General features: G+C 38.4%; 3 protein-coding genes across 9 annotated transcripts in view; 2 read left to right on the top strand and 1 right to left on the bottom strand.

Annotated features, from left to right (window-relative positions):
* Nucleotides 1-7,420, top strand: part of LOC127428656 (ankyrin-1-like) — a 132,121-nt gene extending 124,701 nt beyond the window's left edge. For 4 of the 5 annotated variants that reach the window (XM_051677154.1, XM_051677153.1, XM_051677152.1 and 1 more), the window contains 4 exons: nucleotides 156-453; nucleotides 570-650; nucleotides 3,693-3,780; nucleotides 4,273-7,420. In XM_051677154.1, coding sequence (XP_051533114.1) covers nucleotides 156-453; nucleotides 570-650; nucleotides 3,693-3,761 — 448 coding nt within the window. In that variant the 3' untranslated portion in view covers nucleotides 3,762-3,780; nucleotides 4,273-7,420. The remainder of the gene's footprint in view (nucleotides 1-155; nucleotides 454-569; nucleotides 651-3,692; nucleotides 3,781-4,272) is intronic. The other variant, XM_051677155.1, reaches the window with a different exon arrangement.
* A 1,007-nt stretch (nucleotides 7,421-8,427) lies between these two features.
* On the top strand, nucleotides 8,428-13,729 carry LOC127428661 (eukaryotic translation initiation factor 4E-binding protein 2-like). Of its 3 annotated transcripts, none has more exons than XM_051677160.1 (4): nucleotides 8,428-8,617; nucleotides 8,784-8,927; nucleotides 11,666-11,857; nucleotides 13,009-13,729. In XM_051677160.1, the coding sequence occupies exons 2-4, from the start codon at nucleotides 8,792-8,794 to the stop codon at nucleotides 13,038-13,040; spliced, it is 360 nt and encodes a 119-aa protein (XP_051533120.1). In that variant the 5' UTR covers nucleotides 8,428-8,617; nucleotides 8,784-8,791; the 3' UTR covers nucleotides 13,041-13,729. The 3 variants fall into 3 exon arrangements, with proteins under 3 accessions (XP_051533120.1, XP_051533123.1, XP_051533124.1); XM_051677163.1 differs by having other exon boundaries at nucleotides 8,729-8,927; XM_051677164.1 differs by having other exon boundaries at nucleotides 8,428-8,927; nucleotides 13,009-13,066; nucleotides 13,251-13,729.
* A 135-nt stretch (nucleotides 13,730-13,864) lies between these two features.
* Nucleotides 13,865-16,743, bottom strand: ndr1 (nodal-related 1). Its single transcript, XM_051677157.1, has 3 exons — nucleotides 16,242-16,743; nucleotides 14,449-15,215; nucleotides 13,865-14,345 (listed from the first exon to the last, which is right to left on the bottom strand). The coding sequence occupies exons 1-3, from the start codon at nucleotides 16,510-16,512 to the stop codon at nucleotides 14,193-14,195; spliced, it is 1,191 nt and encodes a 396-aa protein (XP_051533117.1). The 5' UTR covers nucleotides 16,513-16,743; the 3' UTR covers nucleotides 13,865-14,192.
* Between the last annotated feature and the right edge of the window lie 4,775 nt (nucleotides 16,744-21,518).

Below are 21,518 nucleotides of genomic sequence, written 5' to 3'. Positions count from 1 at the left end.
CTCACATGGGCATTAATATGTGCGGGAATGCACGGAAATAAATATGTGCCGCTCTTGCATCACAGTGCGAAACTGTGCATTTCACAGGATGTGTGAAACAGGCCTTAGGCAAACAAACAACGTTTACATAATCTTTGTGCATCCAAACTTTGCAGGCTTGGTGGGGGTGCCTTCCAGCCTTACTCCCAGGAGAAAGAAGGCTTCGCTGACTCCCTCCACAGCTGGTCCCAACCCAAAGCAAGACAGACCATGGAGGCCATGATGTCATCATCCCAGGACCACAATCAGTCACATGTAGCACAGGAGGCCCTGCTTACATCGGTATGTGATACAGGCCATTCGGAGGTTCTGCGTGGGCGTCTGCTGGGCACTCAGCCATTTGAGAAAGGGCTGGGCTTCTCCCAACAGGAAGGGGAATTACGGGCATGGGACAAGGACAGACGGAAGGCACAGGTGTGTCCTCTGGCCTGTCCAGTCTGAGCAAAGAGCATGTTTTTGGGCAAGGTGTTAATGTTCAATTATTCACTTATTACAAACTTGAAACATAACTATTATTTTACTCCTTGCAGAAAGATGATCCTATAGACCTCACTGGTGATCATCTACATGAAGAGCAGTTTACCGATGAGCATGGGAATGTTGTAAGCAAGGTAAGTGCCTCTTTTAATTTCAGGTTTATTATGGTGACTAACACAATGATATAATGATCTCTTGCAGAGTAAATTCTAAAGTATACTTTGGTTTTCTCATGCTGCTACGTCTCGTTGAGCATGATTTAGGTTAGGTTTAAGATACAGTCAGCCAGTTGATATCGCCAAAAAAAAAAAAAAGACAGAGTCTTGAATCACCTTGAAGGGGTTTATTTTGCAAAAACATCCAGCTGACTGTACATTATCCGCTTGTTACATGGCTACTAACCAAATAAATAAATAAATTGACATGAAACATTGATTTGAGTTAAAAGTGAGAAATTATGTGAGAAGAAAGAAGTTGCTGAACAGCTGAATTCCACCTCTGGTTTGCAACAGATTTGTTGGTGTTTATTTTGTGAAAATGACCGTCTGATTCCTCATTATCCAGCTTATTACAAGACTACTTGCCAAATAAATAAATAAATTGACATGAAACATTAATTTGCATTAAAATTAAGAAATTAGAAGAAAGAAATCGCTGAACAGCTGAATTCCACCTCCGGTGTGCATTGGAGTTCTGTTGGTGTTTATTTTGTAAATAATGACCATCTGCCTGCTCATTATCCATCTTAGTACAAGACTACTTGCTAAAAAGGTAAAAATAAATGGACATTGATATGAGTTGAAATTGTTTTATTATCTCACTTGTAGAGAAAGCACACTGATCAGAGAAGTAGGAAAGATTACTCTGATGTCTGATATGACTTAATCCCCAGATGTGCGGTTGTTATTCAGAAATATCAGACTGCTAGATGGCACCATTGACCAATCAGAATTGAGTATTCCAGAGACCTGTGTAATACAATTTTTTTATCAGCACTGTCCATGTGCAGCCAAGTTTTTCTGCCTCACATACCTGTATGCGTCTGTGGCCATCATCTGCGCATACGCCTTGAGTTGACTTTACTAACATGTCCGTACAGGTTTGTGGTCATAAGAGTGTACTTTGAAAGGTTAGAGCGCTGAACTTCGCGCAAGACGTAATGGCACGTGGAAAAACAAAGTATTAAGGCCGAAACTACTCTACGCAAATAAATGTAAACACTTCTAGCTATACATGTTGCATTCTCAGTGTTGCGACAAGAGCCTTCTTCCACAGTCAATTTTATTTTTCAATTACTATGATGGTGAAGCAACAGTCTGAAGAAAATCTTGCTGAGCAAGTTGGTTAAAGTCAACATCAAATGCCATACGTTTTAAGAGATAATAATAATAATAATAATAATAATTAAATAAATAAGTAAATAATCATTATTATATTTAGACCCCCAGTGAGCAAGATAAAGGTGAATGTGGCATGGAACACAAAACTCAAAAAAATGTTGGTTAATGGAGAAAAAGAACCTTGGAAGAAACCAGGCTCACTGTGGGGGCCAGTTCCTCTCTGGCTAAACAACATGAATATAATGCCAATATTAGTTATTAATGTGCAGTGCAAGTCATGGTTTAAAATTAGTAAACTAAATAAGTGTTAAGGTCCAATGTTTAAACAAAAAGCTACTGTGTACACCCAGTTAACTGCTGTAGGCCTCTGCTAACCTGCTAGCTAATGTTATTGTGTTGAAATAGATTTGCTAATCAGCTGCGGGCCCACTTTTACCTACAATTGTGTAGAATTATGCAGATTGTTTGTCATTCTTACTATCATGAATAGTGATCAAGTGTGGAGATGGATTTATTTTTACAAACGGTCATTTTACGTCTGCAATCCACAGTAGTGCTCGACTAACTTGCTATGCAATGATATTGCTTTGGTAAGGGTTTACTATTCAGCTGTGGGCCGGTTTTTACCTAAAACTGTGTAACAAAATGGTCAATCTCAAGAGTCTTATATAATTATATAATTACAAGCTGTAATGTTATGGCCGCTATCCACAGTAGTGCACAGCTAACTTGCTCACTAACTCTCTAATACACCCGGTAATGTCCAATCGGGAGTAAGCCTCTGTTCTCCGTTCATATCTCGGGTGAAAAAAGTTTGGCTGCACCCATTCCAGCAAAAGATGACTAACTTAGATGCACTACGTGTCTTTTACTTGAAGCTTTGTTAGGTTCACAATAATCAAGAGTGTACTTGTAAGAAAGCTACAAAAGTAAAACTTACCACTGTGAAACATCCTGCTCAAGTTGTGCTTGTGAAGGTGGTTTGTGTCGTCAGCTTATTCTTCCAAACTTTCATTATCGGATTCAAACTGTTATGGCAAAAACCGACGCCACTGTTACCATAGTTACAATAGTGTTTATAGCTGTTAAGGAAGCCTGAAACTCAGTTATGGTAAGGGGCATTACATTTACGACACACGCTCTTCACGGATGACCAATCACAACAGACTAGGCCAGCTGACCAATCAGAGCAGACTGGGCTTTTTGGAAAGGGGGGCTTTAAAGAGACAGGACCTAAATCAGAGCGTTTGAACTAGAGGATGAAAATAGGTTTAGCAGAAATGTACTGCATGAGAAAAATAATGTGTTTTTTGAACATTAAAGCATGTAAACCTATTCTAGTAGACCCCCAAAATAAAATCATGAACCTGTAAATTAGCATAATATGGACTCTTTAACATTATCCAATCAACCGCACAGCCTAAGTTACGTCAGTGGAAAGGAAAGTAATTTCAGAGTAAGAGCGAGTTATTACATTTTGATTAAAGATTACAAAGACAAATGTTTTTTTCTTTGGAATAGCATTCACAGATTATAAGCACACAATAAGACCCAGAATGCTCACTAATAAAGTAAATGGGGTAGATTTTGATTTCATTTTGACTTTAAATTAAAATGTTGACATGTTTATAGCTAGCTACCTGAATAATAACACACGTAGTTTAATGGCACAGAGATTTGAAGCTAACTCTAACATTGCCTTGGCCAAGCATTCATGTCTGCGTTTGTGTATTTGAGTAGAATATTCTTTCTGGCCTTAGATTCAATGAGAGTTTGTCAAATCTATTCTGAGCTCATCTTTCTCCTTTCTCTCCCCTCGCTCCTTTTTCGTTTCAGTTGGGTGTGGATGTGAAGAGGGATGTTCAAGCTGTGAAGCGCTCCAGTCTTCGGAGAGTAAAGCACTGAAACGCATACTGTCCTGATGGTATGGGCAGGTTAAGTTGATATGATTGTCAGAGGTGCATGATATACCCTTAAAAGAATATTTCCAGTTCAATACAAGATACGGTCAATCGACAGCATTTATGGCATGATGTTGATTACCACAAAAATGTATTTCGTCCCTCCTTTTCTTAAAAAAAAACAAAAAAGCAAAAAAAATCTGGGTTACAGTGAGGCACTTACTGTGGAAGTAAAGGGGGCCAATCCATAAACGTTAAAATACTCACTGTTTTAAAAGTATAGCCACAAGATGTTTCCAAGAAAAGTTCATTTTTGCAGTACAGACAAATGCTGTCGAATGAGAAGGAATATTCCTTTAAAACCCACGTGGCAGGCTAGTTTGCTAAACTTGAGCAATATAACCATCAGCTGTTTGTTTTAGCTTGAGTGACTTTAGTTGGCTCGCTCGAGGCAGTGGATTTAAAATCTCTTTTTGAAGAAGTAATTTGTTCATAAGGAATTGCTCTTCTTTCAGAGTCGGACATCCACTGTCAAACTATCCTTCACCTGCACATGACCGGGACAGGACGAGACATGGAGGGATAAGAAGAAAAAAAAAAAAAAAAATACAATGGGATGGAAAACATGCAGTGAAAGCGAACAACTCCACATCCCACCCAAAAAATTCAAGCATCCATGGACCGTCACTGGAACAAAAAGGAGGAGGAGTTCCACCTGTAGTTTTGTAACATTTTTAACAGAAAAAAATATATACGATTATAGCTTAGGGCATGAACTTTTTGTACAAAATGTGAAAACGACCAAAAAAAGCAAAAAAAGTGCTTCCTGTAAACTGTAAATGCATGACTGACTGATGGTGCATGACCTATGAGCTGTCATTATCTAAAAAAACTGAAGGGGTACTAGGTAAAGGGCCATCCCAGGACTGGGTGCGGGCAGAAAACACAAGGACCTCTTATCTTGAAACAAGAGAGACTCTTGAAAACGAGAGTCTCCGGAATACAACAACCCTAAAAAAGCAACAGTTCTTTATTTTGTCAAACAGATTGTCATAACACAGCAGCATAGTTGATGCTAAGCCCGTCCCTTCATTTACACAGGCCCTTTATCCTCTTATTCTATGTGATATATGCACTCTATGCTACGTGAATGTGCGTCGTGTGTGTGTGTGTGTGTGTGTGTGTAGGTATCTAACGCATGTGTACTCGCTTCTGGCTTGGGACTGAGCTTTTTTTCTTCATCGGTCAGAGCTCATTCAGTGTTTGCCATGGGAATGAGAAGAAGCCACTGTGCTCTCCTGCTAGTGAGTGTCTGTGTGTTTATTTCCAGGCTTTGTGAAATGTATTTGTGTTCCTTTGAACTGTCTGCCACCTTTTGCTTTTGTCTAATTTGGTTTAAATTTAAAGATCCCCTCCCTTCAAAATAGTGTTAACATTTAATCAACCTGAAGGTGGTGTCACTCTGTGTATGCACAACACTCCCAAATCCTTGACAACCTATGGAGGGCACATGCTTTCTCTGTCTTATAACAATTGACTATCCATTTATCCACATTTGTAGCTTGGCTGCTTTTTACGAAATTGCCATGTCAGACCGATTTCAGAGACCAATGTAGCATTGCATGCTGGTTAACACTTCTTTTCATGCGGTTCTCTTGGGCCTGCACTTGGCCTGGAAGTTCTTATTTATTTTGTATTATTAATCAAGCTGTGCTGGTGAAAACAGATTGTAGCTGTGAAGTGTTGGCCTTGGAGACTGTACTATCTCTAAGTAACTGCCTTTGTAATGTTTGGGATTTAAGACGGAGTTATGTGAATTGGAAGCGTTTTAAACGATGCTCTTCGATTATACCTTTTCTTTTGCATTTAGATGTACAGTGAAAATAGACAGATAAATATACAGACAGCACTGTGACAGTCAACCTTAAAATTGACCCCTGAACTGTGAACTCACAACTGTCTGTCTCACTTTTTGGCTTCAAATGTCTCACTTATACCAACAGTGTTATACACAACCTTTTCAACTATGGGAAGCTTAAAAATACTTTAAATGCAAGTACATGCAACCGATGCCCTGTTTGCATTGTTCACATGTATGTTTTCATAGTTACCTTTATTATTATTTATTTTATTATGAAAGAGCCCAAACATACACAAACTCTTAAAGTATAGTCTACCAAAGCAATAATTTCAGACGTGCTGACATGGGATACTGCGTTCTTGTTGGTGTGTGTGTGTGTGTGTGTGTGTGTGTGCGTGCGCGCATCTATGAGCGCTTGTGTGTTCAGTGTATACTGTAATTACCCAACATTTTAGTAGCATTTGTATGATATATACAGTTATAAAAGCATGCATGAGTATCTCACAAATGTCCCAGTATGCAATTATGCGATCCACGTACCAGCTCAAGTTCACTGAACAGGCGCTGCATACCGATTTGTGTACAAGGTAGCTGTGCTCAACTTTAATGGGCAAGGCATCATTTCTAGAATGGCTAGAGTCAATGGCAAGCATAATGTTGAAAATCAGGGACAGTGCTCAGCCTTTAATCACAGCACAGTAGCTTACATAATCATGAGCACACAGTGATTTCGGGTCACACATTCATATAGTTTAAGTTGAGGGATGTGAATGAATGAATGAATGAATGAATGAATGAATTTTAACCTATTCTCCAAACCCAGAAAACAAAAAAACTAAATATTTAAGGAATGCATGGACAATTGGACGAATGACAATGATTGTACTTTGTATTTAAAAATCTTAAATTAGATCCTAGTTTTTATTTCTCTGGGGTTCAATTTAATTGTGTGCTTTTATGAAATTACACACGTCCCATCTCACTAGCAGTCATCAAAACACTTATGAGTTCTGCCTCATACTGTATATTATTTTCTACTGTTCACTCAGGTTTGTGTTGACAAATGATTTCTCTTCCATGTCCACTATCAGGAGTATAAGGATTGTCAGTGAGGGGTGTTTGGATGCTGGAAAGGGGTGCCGGTGACCTCAGCATGCAGGACATGGATACTTGTTGAATACCTTATCGCTGCTGTAACGGTTGTCAAAGACCTATAATATTTTCGTTTCTGAAAACAAAGCTGAAGAAAAGGGAGAGAATATGTTGTTTATTTATTATTATTATTATTATTTTTAAGAGAACAAAATAATTTAACATTGCAATCATTATGCATTAAAAAGAGTTTATGTAAAATGTTTAACTGTTGCAAAAATCTAGACTTCACCTATACTCCTCTAGAATGGATAAATGACAATATTAACGCAATATCATATTACTCTGTACTAAGGAATGCAACTGCGCACATGCACAGAACAGATGTTTTTAATAAAGAATATATGTATAAATATATGACAAAATATATTTAATTAGAATGCTATGCACCCGTATTAGAGTCGTTACGATGTATTTTAAGCATATTGGTTAGAATCAAGTAATACCAACATGCCCATATCATGGGAAATGTAGAGGCTTTGTAGCTATTTGAAAATGTTTTCATTTCCTTTTCTTTTTTATTGGAAATACGAACATTGAATATGTATTCAAGCCTTTTATTCAGATTCATTCTGACATGATATGTATAGACATTTACCCTGCACACCAGCTCAGATCATTTACAAAGAATAATAAAGAAAGATGTGACATATTGTGACACCGTGTGCGTGTGTGACAGAATTTCAACTGGACCCTTTTCACAGACTGTGATGAATTCCAGCAATTAATATATATTTTAAATTTAAATTATTTTATTTTATTTTATTTATTTTTTAAATGCAGATAATGAGGGAGTGTGTGAATTTAGCATCTTTCTCTCTTCAGACTGCCTTAAAGGAATATTCTGGGTTCAATACATGTTAAGCTCAATTGACAGCATTGGTGGCATAAATCTGATTACCACAAAAATTTATTTCGACTTGCCTGTTTAAAAAAAAAAGCAAAAATATAGGTTCCAGTGAGGCACTTGCAATGGAAGTGAATGGGGCCAATCCATAAATGTTAAAATACTCACTGTTTCAAAAGTATAGCCAAATGATTTTAGTGTGATAAAATCGCTAACTAACCTTTTCTGTGTAAAGTTATGAAAAATGACTTTTTAAACTGTCCCGCTCAAATGTTTTAAGAGAAGAATTAATGTATGTACTTTTATAAAACTATAAGCTTCATTTCTGCCTTTAAACCCTCCAAAAACTGGCCCCATTCACTTCCATTGTAAGTTCCTCACTGTAACCTCGATTTATTTATTTATTTTAAAGAAAAAGACGGACAAGTCGAAATCATTTTTTGGTAATCAACATTATGCCACAAATGCTGTCAATTGAGCTTATTTTTTATTGAACCCTGAATATTCCTTTAACACATCATTCTCTATTTTTTTCCCCCCTTTTTTTGGGGGGTGGGGGGGGTGAGTCATGCGATGGAAATGTGAAAAGGGTCCACTCCATAATGTGGCAAAAAAAAAGAAAGAAAATTGCGAATTTAGTTTAGAAATTGAATTTAGAACGTATTTTTTATTTATTTTTTATTTTTTTTATGGATTGTGCGCGCAGTCGTGTCAACGTTTGAAAAACTACAATTCCCGTTGTGTTCTTGCAGTTCCGTCACACGCCAATGAGGGCGTCATTGCATCATTTCTCCGTTTTAAATAGTCCTTTCCTGGTAATGTTTTGTTGAGTGCGTGGTGTATGCATGAGGGAGTGAGAGAGAGAGAAAACGTGGTCTCGGAGAAGCCTAGCATTTTAGCTAGTTTGAAAGTGTGAATGTGTGAGTGAAGTGTTATACAAGCTCAGATATTTAGTATTATTTATTTTTGTATGTAGTCAAGTTTGCCAGAAAAGGAGAAGGTAAATCATTACAGAAATTGACTGGCTTCTGAGCTGCTGCTTCTAACAGATACATTTTCCTGACAGGTTTACGGTTGTATTCGAGCTAAATTGTATTATCCATTGCTTAAGGTTGCAAAGGCACAATTTGATAAAAGGCAGCTTCTTACGTTTGTGGTCATAATAGTGTTCAAAATGTCCATGGGCGGCCAGAAGACCACCAGTCAGGCAATTCCGACCATCAGACGAGTTGCAATCAACGATGCGGCCCATATGCCTCATGATTACTCTACAACGCCTGGAGGGACCCTGTTTAGCACGACTCCCGGAGGTAAATGCCGTGCAGTTGCAAATAACTAATTTGGTGCTATTTTCAGCTGTCGTTGTGCATGCATCGTTGTTGTTTTGCTCGCTCTCGCGACATAGCGATGCATTCGAGAGCTCGTGCACCTCTCGCATAGTCTTTGTGCTTGACAGACTGAGGTGTGCGTGCTCCGTTAATGATGACCTCATATAATGCTTCAGCCCTGTTTGCTTTTTATTATTTGTATTATTATGAACTGTAACTGCCGACGTGTTATGACTGAAGAATGTTCTCGTCACCTAGAGAAAAGCACTGTTTTATTGGCTAATAAACGACTGCAGCCTTTGAGAGATCATTGTGGTTACAGAGTGTCTCATTTGTTTTACGAAGAAAAAAGTTTCTGCGGGTCTCTAACGCTAAATCTTGAAATATTCTTTTGTGTATTTGTTTGTATTTTTATTTATTTATTTTTTTTCCGTCTGAGATTGTGGTTTGTTTTGTACAGTAGCTTGATGCTTTTGTCAGGTGACGGAGAATGTAAACAGACAAGAGAACAGGACGTGACCATTCTCAAGGCATGTGACTTTATGTTGGTTTCCCAATTTACACGGCAACTTCTACTTTTCTAGCTCCTAAGGAACACTGTCCTTATTGTACTATTTCAATATCCAGTGGGTCTAAACATCACTTATTGTCCATATCACCATTTTTCAGCCGAGGTAACGCACTTAAAACGTCATGTGATGTATTTGAAACATGCAGAGAAATCAAGCATTGCCCCTTGGAATTTTGTCATGTAAGTTAGATGCTTTGTAGGTTAACTGTCACATTTTATTTTATTTTTTTTACAGGCATAAAACCTTGCATCGTTGAATTTTTTTTAGTCTACATATGTATTATGCCTGTGTTCTGTCTTCTGCTATCAAAGAGTTAAAAATATATGTTGTTCTTTAATTTATCAGCTTATACAGTCATACACCGATCAGCCACAACATTAAAACCACCTGCCTAATATTGTGTAGGTCCTCCTCGTGCTGCCAAAACAGCTCTGACCCATCAAGGCATGGACTCCACAAGACCTCTGAAGGTGTCCTGTGGTATCTGGCACCAAGATGTTAGCAGCAGGTCCTTTAAGTCCTGTAAGTTGCAAGGTCGGGCCTCCATGGATCGGACTTGTTGGTCCAGCACATCCATAGATGCTCAATCGCATTGAGATCTGGGGAATTTGGAGGCCACGTCAACACCTTGAACTCTTTGTCATGTTCCTCAAACCATTCCTAAACAATTTTTGCAATGTGGCAGGGCACATTATCCTGCTGAAAGAGGCCACTGCCATCAGGGTATACCGTTGCTATGAAGGGGTGTACATGGTCTGCAACAATCTTTGGGTAGGTGGTACGTGTCAGAGAAACATCCACATGAATGCCAGGACCCATGGTTTCCCAGCAGAACATTGCCCAGAGCATCACAGTGCCTCCGCCGGCCTGCCTTCTTCCCATGGTGCACCCTGCTGCCATCTCTTCCCCAGGTAAACGACACACACGCACCCGGCCATCCACATGATCTAAAAGAAAACGTGATTCATCAGACCAGGCCACCTTCTTCAAATGCTCCGTTGTCCAGTTCTGACGCTCACGTGCCCATTGTAGGCGCATTCGGCAGTGGACAGGGGTCAGCATTGGCACTCTGACAGCGTCTGCGGCTACTCAGCCCCATATGCAGCAAGCAGCGATGCATCTGTGTGTTCTGACACCTTTCTGTCATGGCCGGTATTACGTTTTTCAGCTATTTGTTCTACAGTAGCTCATCTGTGGGATCGGACCAGACGGGGTAGCCTTCGCTTCACATGCGCATCAATGAGCCTTGGGCGCCTATGACCCTGTCAACGGTTGTCCTTCCTTGGACCACTTTTGGTAGGTACTAACCACTACGTACCAGAAACACCCCACAAGACCTGCCGTTTTGGAGATGTTCTGACCCAGTCGTCTAGCCATCACAATTTGGCCCTTGTCAAAGTTGCTCAGATCCTTACGCTTGCCCATTTTTCCTGCTTCCAACACATGAAATTCAAGAACTGACTGTTCACTTGCTGCCTAATATATCCCACTCCTTGACAAGTGCCATTGTAACAAGATAATAAATGTTATTCACTTCACCTGTCAGTGGTTTTAATGTTTTGGCTGATCAGTGTAGTCCTAAATATAGTGCACTCAGCTTTAACTCGCTAATTGAATGCAGTTCAAGGAGGTTTGTGTGTTCAAGGTTGACATTAGGCTCAGCTGGACTGATAAGAGAAGAACTGATAGTATGTTCTCACTAGGTACGGCCTGCTTCGTTTTTGCTGTTAACAATGCACAGATAAGCCATTTTACTGCATGAGAAATAAAACAAAACCTGTATTTGTCCAGCATCGTAAAGCTTTACTTTTTACAATTGTAACCGCTGAATGTTGCAAAATGCACAGTCATATAGACATGTTTAGACATGCAGGGATCTAATGCAACTCCTACAGCAATTTTCACAAATGTGACTAACATGGCACAGCCAGAATGCACCTGGCTGGCCTACATGTTTCACAACCTCACGGTCAATCCTGCCATTGAACCCTGATATAGGGCCAGCGCCTACTTACAATACCATCCCCCAAGCCATAACCTCAGCCATTAGAAGAAAGCTTTAAAAAATTTGATTGGATTAAGTGCTAATTACTTATTTTGCATTAAAAAGGGCCTCATCATCCTCCATTTCACTACTATACTCTATAGGCACCAGGATAATTTATGATCGGAAGTTCCTGCTGGACTGTCGCAGCTCCCCATTAGCCCGCACACCACCCTGTTGCCTTCCTGACATTCCAGGGGTGACCAGTCCCCCCTTGGTCACCATGAAAAATGATAAGGCCTCCTCCCAACAGCCTGTCATCAATAACATCAGCCCCCCTGCAGACAAGAACGCAGGTAAATGTACTTTCAGATATACTCATTGGAGCTGGCCCATTTATCATTAAATGTGTTTAAGGTCATTTTTAATTTGTGATTTCCAGGTCAGGAGAAGTCATGGAAATCAATACAATCTTAAAAAGTCATGGGAATTTCTGTAGTGAATATAGATTTTTCTAGTTATGCTAGGCTCTAAATAATTTTATTGGCAAGAAATTGCTTTAAAAAAATCTCTATAAAATGATTTTTTAAACATCCTTATCCAGTTATCATAAATGCTTGGAAATGTCATGGAAATGCATTGGTCAAATGGTGTTGGAACTGCAGTAATATTAAATTTTAAAGGCATAGTTCACTAAAAAATGCAAATTCTCTAACCTCATGCCATCCCAGATGTGTATGACTTTCATTCTAATGCTGAACACAAAGATTTTTAGAAGAATATCTCAGCTCTATAGGTTCATATAATGCAAGTGAATGGTGATCAGGCCTTTGAAGTACCAAAATGAAGATAAAGTCAGCATAAAAGTAACCCATTAGTCTCCAGTGGTTTAACCAATGTATTCTGAAGTGATTCAATTGGTTTTGGGTGAGAACAAACAAAAATTTAACTCCTTTTTCACTGTACATCTTAACAGCATTCTCCTTGGCGATCATGATTTCAAGCTTTCTAGCATTTGATGCATGCACAGAGTGCTAGATGGTGCTATAGGAAGTGTAATCGAGCTTGAAATCATGAAAGCCAAGGAGACTGCTGTTAAGATGTACAGTGCAAAAAGGAGTTACATTTTTGTCTTTTCTCACCCAAAACCAACTAGATCACTTCAGAAGACATTGATTAAACCATTGGAGTCTGATGGATTGTTTATGTTGCCTGTATGTGCTTTTTGGTGCTTCAAAGGCCTGATAACCATTCACTTGCATTTTATGGACATACAGAGATGAGATATTCTAAAAATCTTTGTGTCCTACAGAAGAAATAAAGTAATACACATCTAGGATGGCATGAAAGTGAGTAAATTATGTGAGATATTTTTGGGTAAACTATCCCTTTAAGTAAAAAAACAGGTTAAAAAAAACCTGGAGGATAGTATCCTGTTCCCATTTATTGGTTGGTAAATGTTTGCGATGCACATTAATATTGATTAATGTTGGTCTTTTATTTCAAGGTGAAGATGCCCAGTTTGAAATGGATATCTAATTGCATAGAGGACCTGCTAAGTGAAGGTGACAACTGTAATGAATATTACTGTGATAACTGTTCCCTAAGAGGATAAATGCACAGAATATTTCTCCTTCCATGTCATCTGTCTTTTGCCATTGTCTAGTGTTCAGTTGGTATTTTCTTTACCTGTATTGATGCTGTCGCTCAAGACATGCTCAAGCCATTACTTTTGATTCTCTACATCAGCAAACACTGTTGTGCCTGAAAGAGCATCTCGGATGTCAGATTAGTGCATCCAGAGCACATTGATGCAGGCAATCCTGCCCAGCTCTACTTCTGCCTAAGACATGGGGGACACCTTAAAGGCTGCCTTGTGACATTGTTTGTTTGATACAGATTGTTTGTATAGTTTTGCAAATGACCAGTAGGGGGAGCAACAGTTTCTTGATTGTTTTCTCATCAAGAGTCATTATGGAGGAAATCCAGACAAACTCCAATGCCAACTCCTATAAATTTAGCATACCATGAAAATTGACCACTTTCCATTTGGCATTGATACTTTACTTTGTAACAGTAAAATACGGATAATTTCTGTTTTACTTATTTTCACCTAAAGTGTCATTCAACAGAATGTAAAATGCCTTTTCTTCTGTGAAATTCTCTAAACTGCCCTGTTATTCCTGAAGTGACATAAGCATTAAAAAAATTCAATGAACACCAGAGAATTGATATCTGATTGCCTTATTTATCTATTGCTAATTTCCAAACCAAAGAGATGGGTACAAAATCCAAAGACCACCATTATGAATGACATTTTATTAAATTCGGAAATTTGCATACTCTACTATTTACACATTTGGCAATTTACATATTCAACTATTTACAATTTATGTAAACACAAAGTATTAAGGTTTCAAAAATAGCTTTAAGTAACCCAGGTGCATCATTGCAGGATACCTGTGTTCAGCAGAAGAATGTCATACATATTTGGGATGCCATTAGGGTGAGTAAATGATGAGAGATTTTTCATCTTTGGGTGAACTATTCCTTTAAGAAAGTTTGGTTTTGTTGTTGTTTTCATCCTGGACATCTGTATTATCTTTGATGGAGCCCATGTGTATTTCTGGTTCAGAGGAGCATATCTAAATAAAGTGCTAATGTTGAGTTTGTTTGGGATTAAGAGAGAAGTCAGTGACAACCACATTCTGCAACCACCATTCCTTCATGGTGTCTCATAACCATCTTCCCGTTCTCATAGTAGAGCATAGAGACTGGAGCCAGATGGGTGGGTACACAAGACAGGCATGGAACCCAGTCAGGGTGGTGCAACTTCAAAAGACTCTGCAAATGAGAGAATAAAGACACATTTGAGTTAGTCAAGCAAAAAGGCAAGGAAACATTTTAAATAAATCTAAATCAACACTTGGTTTATACAGACACATACTTGCATGTAGGCATGGTTGGTTGGGGTGAAGGACTCATCTATGGGTGTAGGACAGCTACCCTCACAGCGATAAGCATTGTAGCGTTTTGGATAAACAATCCAGTCGCTCCAGCCTATCTGATCGAAATCCACCAACATATCCACCTTTCTGCAGAGAGGCTTCTTCTCCCCTTCTTCAGGAGAAATGGCAGGAGTCAAGCCAGTTCCTGCTACCCCTCGTACTCGCTCACCAGTTCTGTGATTCCTCTTGTGACGCCGGGCCACAGGTTCCTTTCCACCGCTGGCTCGGTCCAGAGCCACATACTTGGAGTGCTCAGCGGTCTGGATGAGGGTGGATGTCTTGGCCTGGTTTTGTTTGGAGTAAACCACCATCATGACCATGTTTCCTGTAGGATGCTGGACCATCTCACTTCCCTCATCCTCTCCCTTTTCCATTGAAGACGTCTGAACATGTTCCTCGGAGGACGTGCTCTCACCCTGATGCAACCAGTACTTGAGCAGGTCGGTGATGTTGAATACCCTCCATGAGGAGTGGGAGGCTGGGTCGCTTGGTTTGGCTCTCACACTGCCAAGGTGAAGCCGTGCTTCAGGGCAGTGGCTCTGGTCACACTCATGTTTGGAAGCATGATAGATATCCACCACCATGTCACTGGCAGAGGTGAATTCTGGAAGGCGAATTCGAAGTTCAGACCTCTGGACGCTGTCACTTGCAGATATGGAGGACAGGTCAAATGTCACTGCCCATCTGTCACCAATCTGATGGCTACCTGAAGAATATTTAAGACAAGAAATTAGTCTAGAACATGAACAGTGGTCTAATTAAAAGGTCTAGAAGAATAAGTGATGTGTGGTGCTTAATTACGCTTTCGCACATAGGACTTCAGGACAAGCAATTAATAAAGTTGAACATTCTTATTGTTTAGATGTGTATTGAAGGCCAAGCCTCTTTGAAACAGACGTCTTGACGCTAATACACACGCTGACTAATAAGCATATTACATGACTTGGCTAATAGAACCAGTTAAACTACCGCCATTATATTAAGTTCCCGGTCGCGCTGAGCACAAGTACGTTATTTAACATGTCATCATTTTATACATATAAAAACGTATACAATTATTATTTTTTATTGTTATTTCAAACAATAATAAAAAAAAAAATACAGTAAAATATAAAATAAATAATAATCGGTATTTTATTATTTTGCGTGTTATTTGTAAAATAATATTGACAAAATAATATGCTAACTAATTTAATGAAAATTATGAATTATAATAATGAATAAAAAATATAACAAAAATTTATATTTTTTTTAATAAATAAATAATCTATATTTTATTGTTTCGCGTGTTATCTGTAAAATAATATTGCCAAAATACTATGCTCTAACTGAATAAAAATAAAGAATTATAATAATCTGTAAAATAGCCTAATCTATAAAATAAATTAATAATTAATCTGTGTTTTATTATATAGCGTGTTATCTGTAAAATCATATTGGCAAAATGCTATGCTCTAGCTAAATGAATAAAAATAAAGAATTATAATAATCTGTAAAATAGCCTAATCTATAAAATAAATTAATAATTAATCTGTATTTTATTATTTCGCGTGTTATCTGTAAAATCATATTGGCAAAATATCATGCTCTAACTAAATTAATAATAAAAAAAAGAATGAATTATAATAATCTATAAAATAATAATAATTCATTGGAATTTTATTATTTCGCGTGTTATCTGTAAAACTGAATGAATAAAAAAAAAAAAAAATGAATTAAGCATGCTACTTACTTTTTGCTAAGAGACTCAAGACCGAATCGGACTCGTAAAGAGTTGGATTTTCATGACTCATGTGCTTGTCTTCTCCGGTCAGAAGTGTCCGGTAGAGGTGCATCATGTAAAGCGGAAAGCTGTTCGAGTGGCGTCTGTAACCCGCCTGACCTCCGCTGCGCATCCTATTCCTGAACGCCTCGTGGAATCCAGGAAACGACTCTGCTGAGAGGACCGCACTGACCCACAGCGCGAGAACTGAGATCAGGACCCCGCAGATGAACTGCCTCATGTCTAAACCTTAATTATAATCCACCACGTAGATGTGTTTCTTGAGATCCGTCTCCTAAACCGTCCCCTGGAGAATGAAGGTCATGGGTGCTGCCTGCCCAGCTAAGTTGACTTATAGAAACTTGTAGTCTTTTGATGGTGTCTGTGGTCCTGTGGGTCTTTGAAGTGGCCCTGTGATCCATACTCGCTCAGTGGGAGTGTAAAGGGATACATGTCCTTGGGTCGTTATGTATCGAAACCAACAGTCTTTTGTGCGTCCGAAAGGTGTGAAAACATTCATTCATCTACCTCGAGTACTGTGTATTGGAGGTCCTTTTGAAAGTGTCCCTAAACAATAATATTAGTGGACCACATTTGTTCATCAATGTCACTTTGATTAAAAGGAGACTGCTAGATTATGTCTTCGTTTGAATGAAAATAGAGGAAGCAAATGTGTTTCTCTGTCTTTTCACTCCATAAGAAGATTACATAGAACAATAATTATGTCATTGGAAATGTGCAGATTATTCTAATAGGCTAGTAACATTTTGAGATGTTACCGCCCAATTTTACTGGAATTGCAGCTGGTGTTGAATTAGGTAAAATGTATAGTTGTTAACTGTTTTTCTAAGTATTAGACAGCGATTGTTGTCGAGTTTAGGTGTGTCGATTTCTTCAACACGAGGGTCACGTGAGACGAATACATGCGCCTTTTTTTAATTATAGCCTTATAATTGTGCATAAAAGTTGTATAAAAACCTATACAGTCTTATCTACTGTCACAGCCGTTGACAAAGAAATGTAGGCTACTCAGGGACATGGGATATTAATAATAATTAATATTTTGGCACAGTCAACCAGAAATACATGTACTCAACATGTTTGTGGTTCACACCTGGTCAGCATTTGACCCTTGGCTGAACCCCGCCTTAAAAGCGTTCCTGACCAATCCTATTCTAGCAACTGCTGCTGTCCGCCGTCTCTCTGACAAGCGCTTGCTTTTTTCCAACGAGTCAATGGGAGTAATGTGTGTACGAGGTAGGCTAGCTAGAGAGGATACACGTTTTTTTTTTCTTTCTTTTTTAAATAAATCTCGACAGGGGCGTGCTGTGGATTAAACTGTGTCAGCCCTCATTCCCAAATGAACATTAGCACATCAACATGAACACCTACATTTGCTCAAAGATAAATTAAAGCTGAATTAACGTTGATTCATTTATGTATTGATTCAGGTCTTAGTAAAGACGATAGTAAATAAAGAGTTTGCAGCATCATAGTGAGTGTGTTATGAAACGTTATGAGCGGTTCTGTTCGCTTACACTAATGTTATCATCATTTCTCTTTTCAAGTGACTGAGGTCGTTTGCCTCAGTTCTGATTCACAGTCTTCACGGTTTTCAAATTACTGGGTAATTTAACAATTTTTTTTACAAAAAACGTCAGATAAATATGTTTTAAAATGTCACTCTTCATTCCAGCCCACGTAAGAATAATATCAGTTCCGTTTATGAGAACATTTTGCCAAACAAAAACAAACAAACAAAAAAACAAAAACAAAACAACAAACAAACAAACAACAAAAAAACTCTCTCATTGGGACGTTCTGTAAAGTTTCTCAGAGCGAGTCACGGTAACCAAGGGGGCGGAGCTTAGCGAAGTATTTTGTTTATGATACCTGATGTAGGAATTCTTCATATCCAAGAACGCTTGACACGAAACATAATAGTCTACTCAATATGTGCCCTTACCTCAGGCTTTGTTGTCATGTTTACATCACTATAAAGTCACTTTGAAGATATTAGGGTCAATGACAGACCAAGAAGACCAGACTACAGCTGATATCTTCATCTGATACGTATATCATTTGCTGCATATCCTAATTTTATTTTGGCGTTATGAGAACCCTGAGGACAAAAGGTAAACATTCGTTTGAAAAGCTAGTTTCTTTCTTTCTTTCTTTCTCATGTATTGAAGTAGACTATCCAACAGGGGGCGCGCGGCATTCAAATCTTGACCTAAAAAAGACATCGGTGTTAACGATGTTTCTCGAATCGGAATCAAAGTGATAAACCTCAATGAGGCTCTGTGTAGGAAAATAAATATATCGACTGTTCGTCCTTGTATCACTCATTTCTACTGGCACTCCTTGTATGATGTGTCGACAAGCTCTGCGCTGATATTGAGCGCTCAGGTGAGATTCATTCGACAGATCGAAGCATATGCCGCTGTGAAGTACACAGACACAGACATCATTATTCCTAACAGAACTGAAGCAGACCAGCTGTGAATGTCAGTGGCAATCTAACACACAGCAAGATAAAAATTGGTACCGAGCCTTCCTCCCACTCAGTTATCACATACGCAGCCTTTTGATGTTAATAAGTGTCAGATCCTATTTATTCACTCTTCATTGCATGGTAAAGTGTCTTTTTTGTTGTGTAAATTGTAATTTTAGGATCCATCCATCCATCCAACTTTCAGATACCTTTTTCATTTTGTTTTGTTCATATTCATTGTGGACATATGGCATGATATGGACTGTCCTGAACTAGGTGATGCTGACTTGCTATAACAGGCATGCCTTGCTCTGGGCAGACAAAATTAATTAATCACCAGGAACCCTGATTGCTGTGAATTGGTTTGCAAAACAGAGACCATAGCGTAGCCCTCTTCTGTCAGGAAAAAAAGGGAGCATGGACAGAAAACCCCTCAGAATCAAGCCTTTTGTGTCTCGCGCTGGAAGAAAAGTGCACACTTGCGTTAGATATGGCAACCAAACAAAAAGGCCATGAAAAATGAAAGGGCCTCCTTTGTGTAATTTGAATAATGGGGATAATTACCCTCTGTCCAGCGAAGCACCTGCATTTGAAATAAGTCTTTGATACCAAGTTAAATACAGTGAGATTGCTGTTTGATTAAGATTCAGACATATGCTGCCTCGGCCTATACAGCTGCTGGGGAGATCATTCTGTCAACATACATAAAAACAAAAACAAAACAAAAAAACATGATAAATACTGTAGATATACGTCATAAAAAGAGTGTGTAGTGTAACTTATGCTTTGCCTTAGCTGTTTCAGTACCCCTCATCTCACTATCAAAGTCCAGATAATGTGAGCTTTTATTAGTATTATTATTTGCAGGACGTCATTTGTCTACCGATATCTCAGTGTACGACATAAACCGGCTCCCCACAGATAATCTTTAAGCACCTACAAAGCTATCTCTTTTTAATTTAGTTGCACTGCCAGGAATCCATAGAAGAATCAGTGCCTCTCATTAAACCACAGCCCTGACATTGTTCGGTAGCAACAAAAATTTTTTTTGTCTGTGTGATAGCAGAAATGGCAGGGACATGAAATTGCTCAGAATGTAGGCATGTTTTTACTTTTTGTCCTCATAGCAATGGAGGCAAGAGTATATACTGAAAAGGATCATTGTGATAGGGGCTTGAATCTCACACCAAAATGTGCTCCTTGGATTCTTTGATTTCATTTTGACCATAGACAGTTGAATGGGTTTTAGGTCCAGTGAAAGCCCCACGTTTAGAGTAATATGTTACATGGATCCACTTGTAATAGCCTACATTTCTTGGACGCATTCTTGCAGATTAAAACATGTAGCCTACAGTTATGTAAGACCTTTTGTTGAGGATGTAGAATAGAGTTGTATGATACTGACATGTGAAAAACAGTCTTTGCAAATCTCAGATATATCAGAATTGTTCATGTGTTCTAAACAGTGTAAGGTATTTTTGCAATCTCAGTTTTTGCCATAGCTGAAATGCAACACATCCATACAATATGATGGAAAATATTACCTATTTAAGCAATATCACACGAGCAAGAGTGCTATATGGCCCTACATCAGCACTGCTGTGATTTGGCCGCAGGTAGGTAATCACAGCAGTGGTGATTTAGGGCCATATTGCACGATTGTGAGTGTGATATTGCTTATATACAACAGTTCAATGAACAAGTATATATATATATATATATATATATATATATATATATATATATATATATATATATATATGGAGCGTGTGCGATCACCTGTTGCCACTCCCAAGCAGAGATGCTGTAGTCTGTTAGTCAACTTTCTGAAGTTAATACCATTTTGGTCAAATGCATCCTATTTTCTCAGTGGAAAAATAGCCATCTAAGCGGGGGTATTCCTCCCTATTTTGTGGTAGCCAGTGCGCAAGAGTCATTTACTACTATAGAAACTGCAATGTCCTCCACCATTTTGAACTCTCCAATGTGGAAACTCCGGTAAGAGGTAAGCGCCTTGAGTTTGTGTAATTAATCAGTCTGTTGTGTCTCTCAGCTGTGATGAGCCTTAATGCTGAAGTTGTTAGTTTAAAGCCATTTAAAGCTATTTCCTAACTTTAGTAGTGTTGTAGTAATGCGAGCGATCACATAGTGCTGATGAATGAAAACACTGAGTGACGCTGCCTTACTACATGTTACCTGAACTGGCTTATATTACACACAAAAATGGTCTTTTGCCACCACCTGTTGGCTAAAATCAGTACTGTCACAAAAATATATGTAAAGAGACACATATAGCTCTTCACACATCTGAACTGCTCTTACAATTTAGTTTAGAACCGCACAAACACAAGCGGAGTGATACACACAGTGGAGCATCTGAGTGCTAATGTTCTGAGACATCAGTACTCATGGAACGTCTCTCATCCAATCAGATTCGAGGACCGTAACTAACTGTTGTATATTTTTTAATAACATAACAAAGATGATAAAGAGAACAAATGAATGCACTGTAGATTCTCATGATAGAATCCACCTGTTATATAAAGGTCACATTAAAACTGACTTGAAAACTTTTAAGCAGGCCTTCATCATTTATTTTTTGGTTCTTTTCAAATGCCTTTTATGTATAGATTTTACTGTTTTAACATTAACCTATGAAAATCCATTATAAAGATACAAATTATTTAAACTGATAATCTAAAGAGTGAAATAAACAAACTATTTTAATATAAATTTTTGGGAAAATTTATTCT

The sequence above is a fragment of the Myxocyprinus asiaticus genome, chromosome 38 (genome assembly GCF_019703515.2).
Source record: "Myxocyprinus asiaticus isolate MX2 ecotype Aquarium Trade chromosome 38, UBuf_Myxa_2, whole genome shotgun sequence".
In the NCBI taxonomy this organism is placed as follows: domain Eukaryota; kingdom Metazoa; phylum Chordata; class Actinopteri; order Cypriniformes; family Catostomidae; genus Myxocyprinus; species Myxocyprinus asiaticus.
This window is presented reverse-complemented; position numbering and strand designations above follow the sequence as displayed.

Excerpts from the sequence above, each read along its gene's own strand:
- LOC127428661 (XM_051677160.1), top strand. The coding sequence starts at position 8,792 with ATGTCCATGGGCGGCCAGAAGACCACCAGTCAGGCAATTCCGACCATC. Across the intron at positions 8,928-11,665 it reads GTTTAGCACGACTCCCGGAG|GCACCAGGATAATTTATGAT; the intron begins GTAAATGCCGTG and ends TATACTCTATAG. Across the intron at positions 11,858-13,008 it reads CCCTGCAGACAAGAACGCAG|GTGAAGATGCCCAGTTTGAA; the intron begins GTAAATGTACTT and ends TTTTATTTCAAG.
- ndr1 (XM_051677157.1), bottom strand. The coding sequence starts at position 16,512 with ATGAGGCAGTTCATCTGCGGGGTCCTGATCTCAGTTCTCGCGCTGTGG. Across the intron at positions 15,216-16,241 it reads CTTGAGTCTCTTAGCAAAAA|GTAGCCATCAGATTGGTGAC; the intron begins GTAAGTAGCATG and ends AATATTCTTCAG. Across the intron at positions 14,346-14,448 it reads CCAACCATGCCTACATGCAA|AGTCTTTTGAAGTTGCACCA; the intron begins GTATGTGTCTGT and ends TCTCATTTGCAG.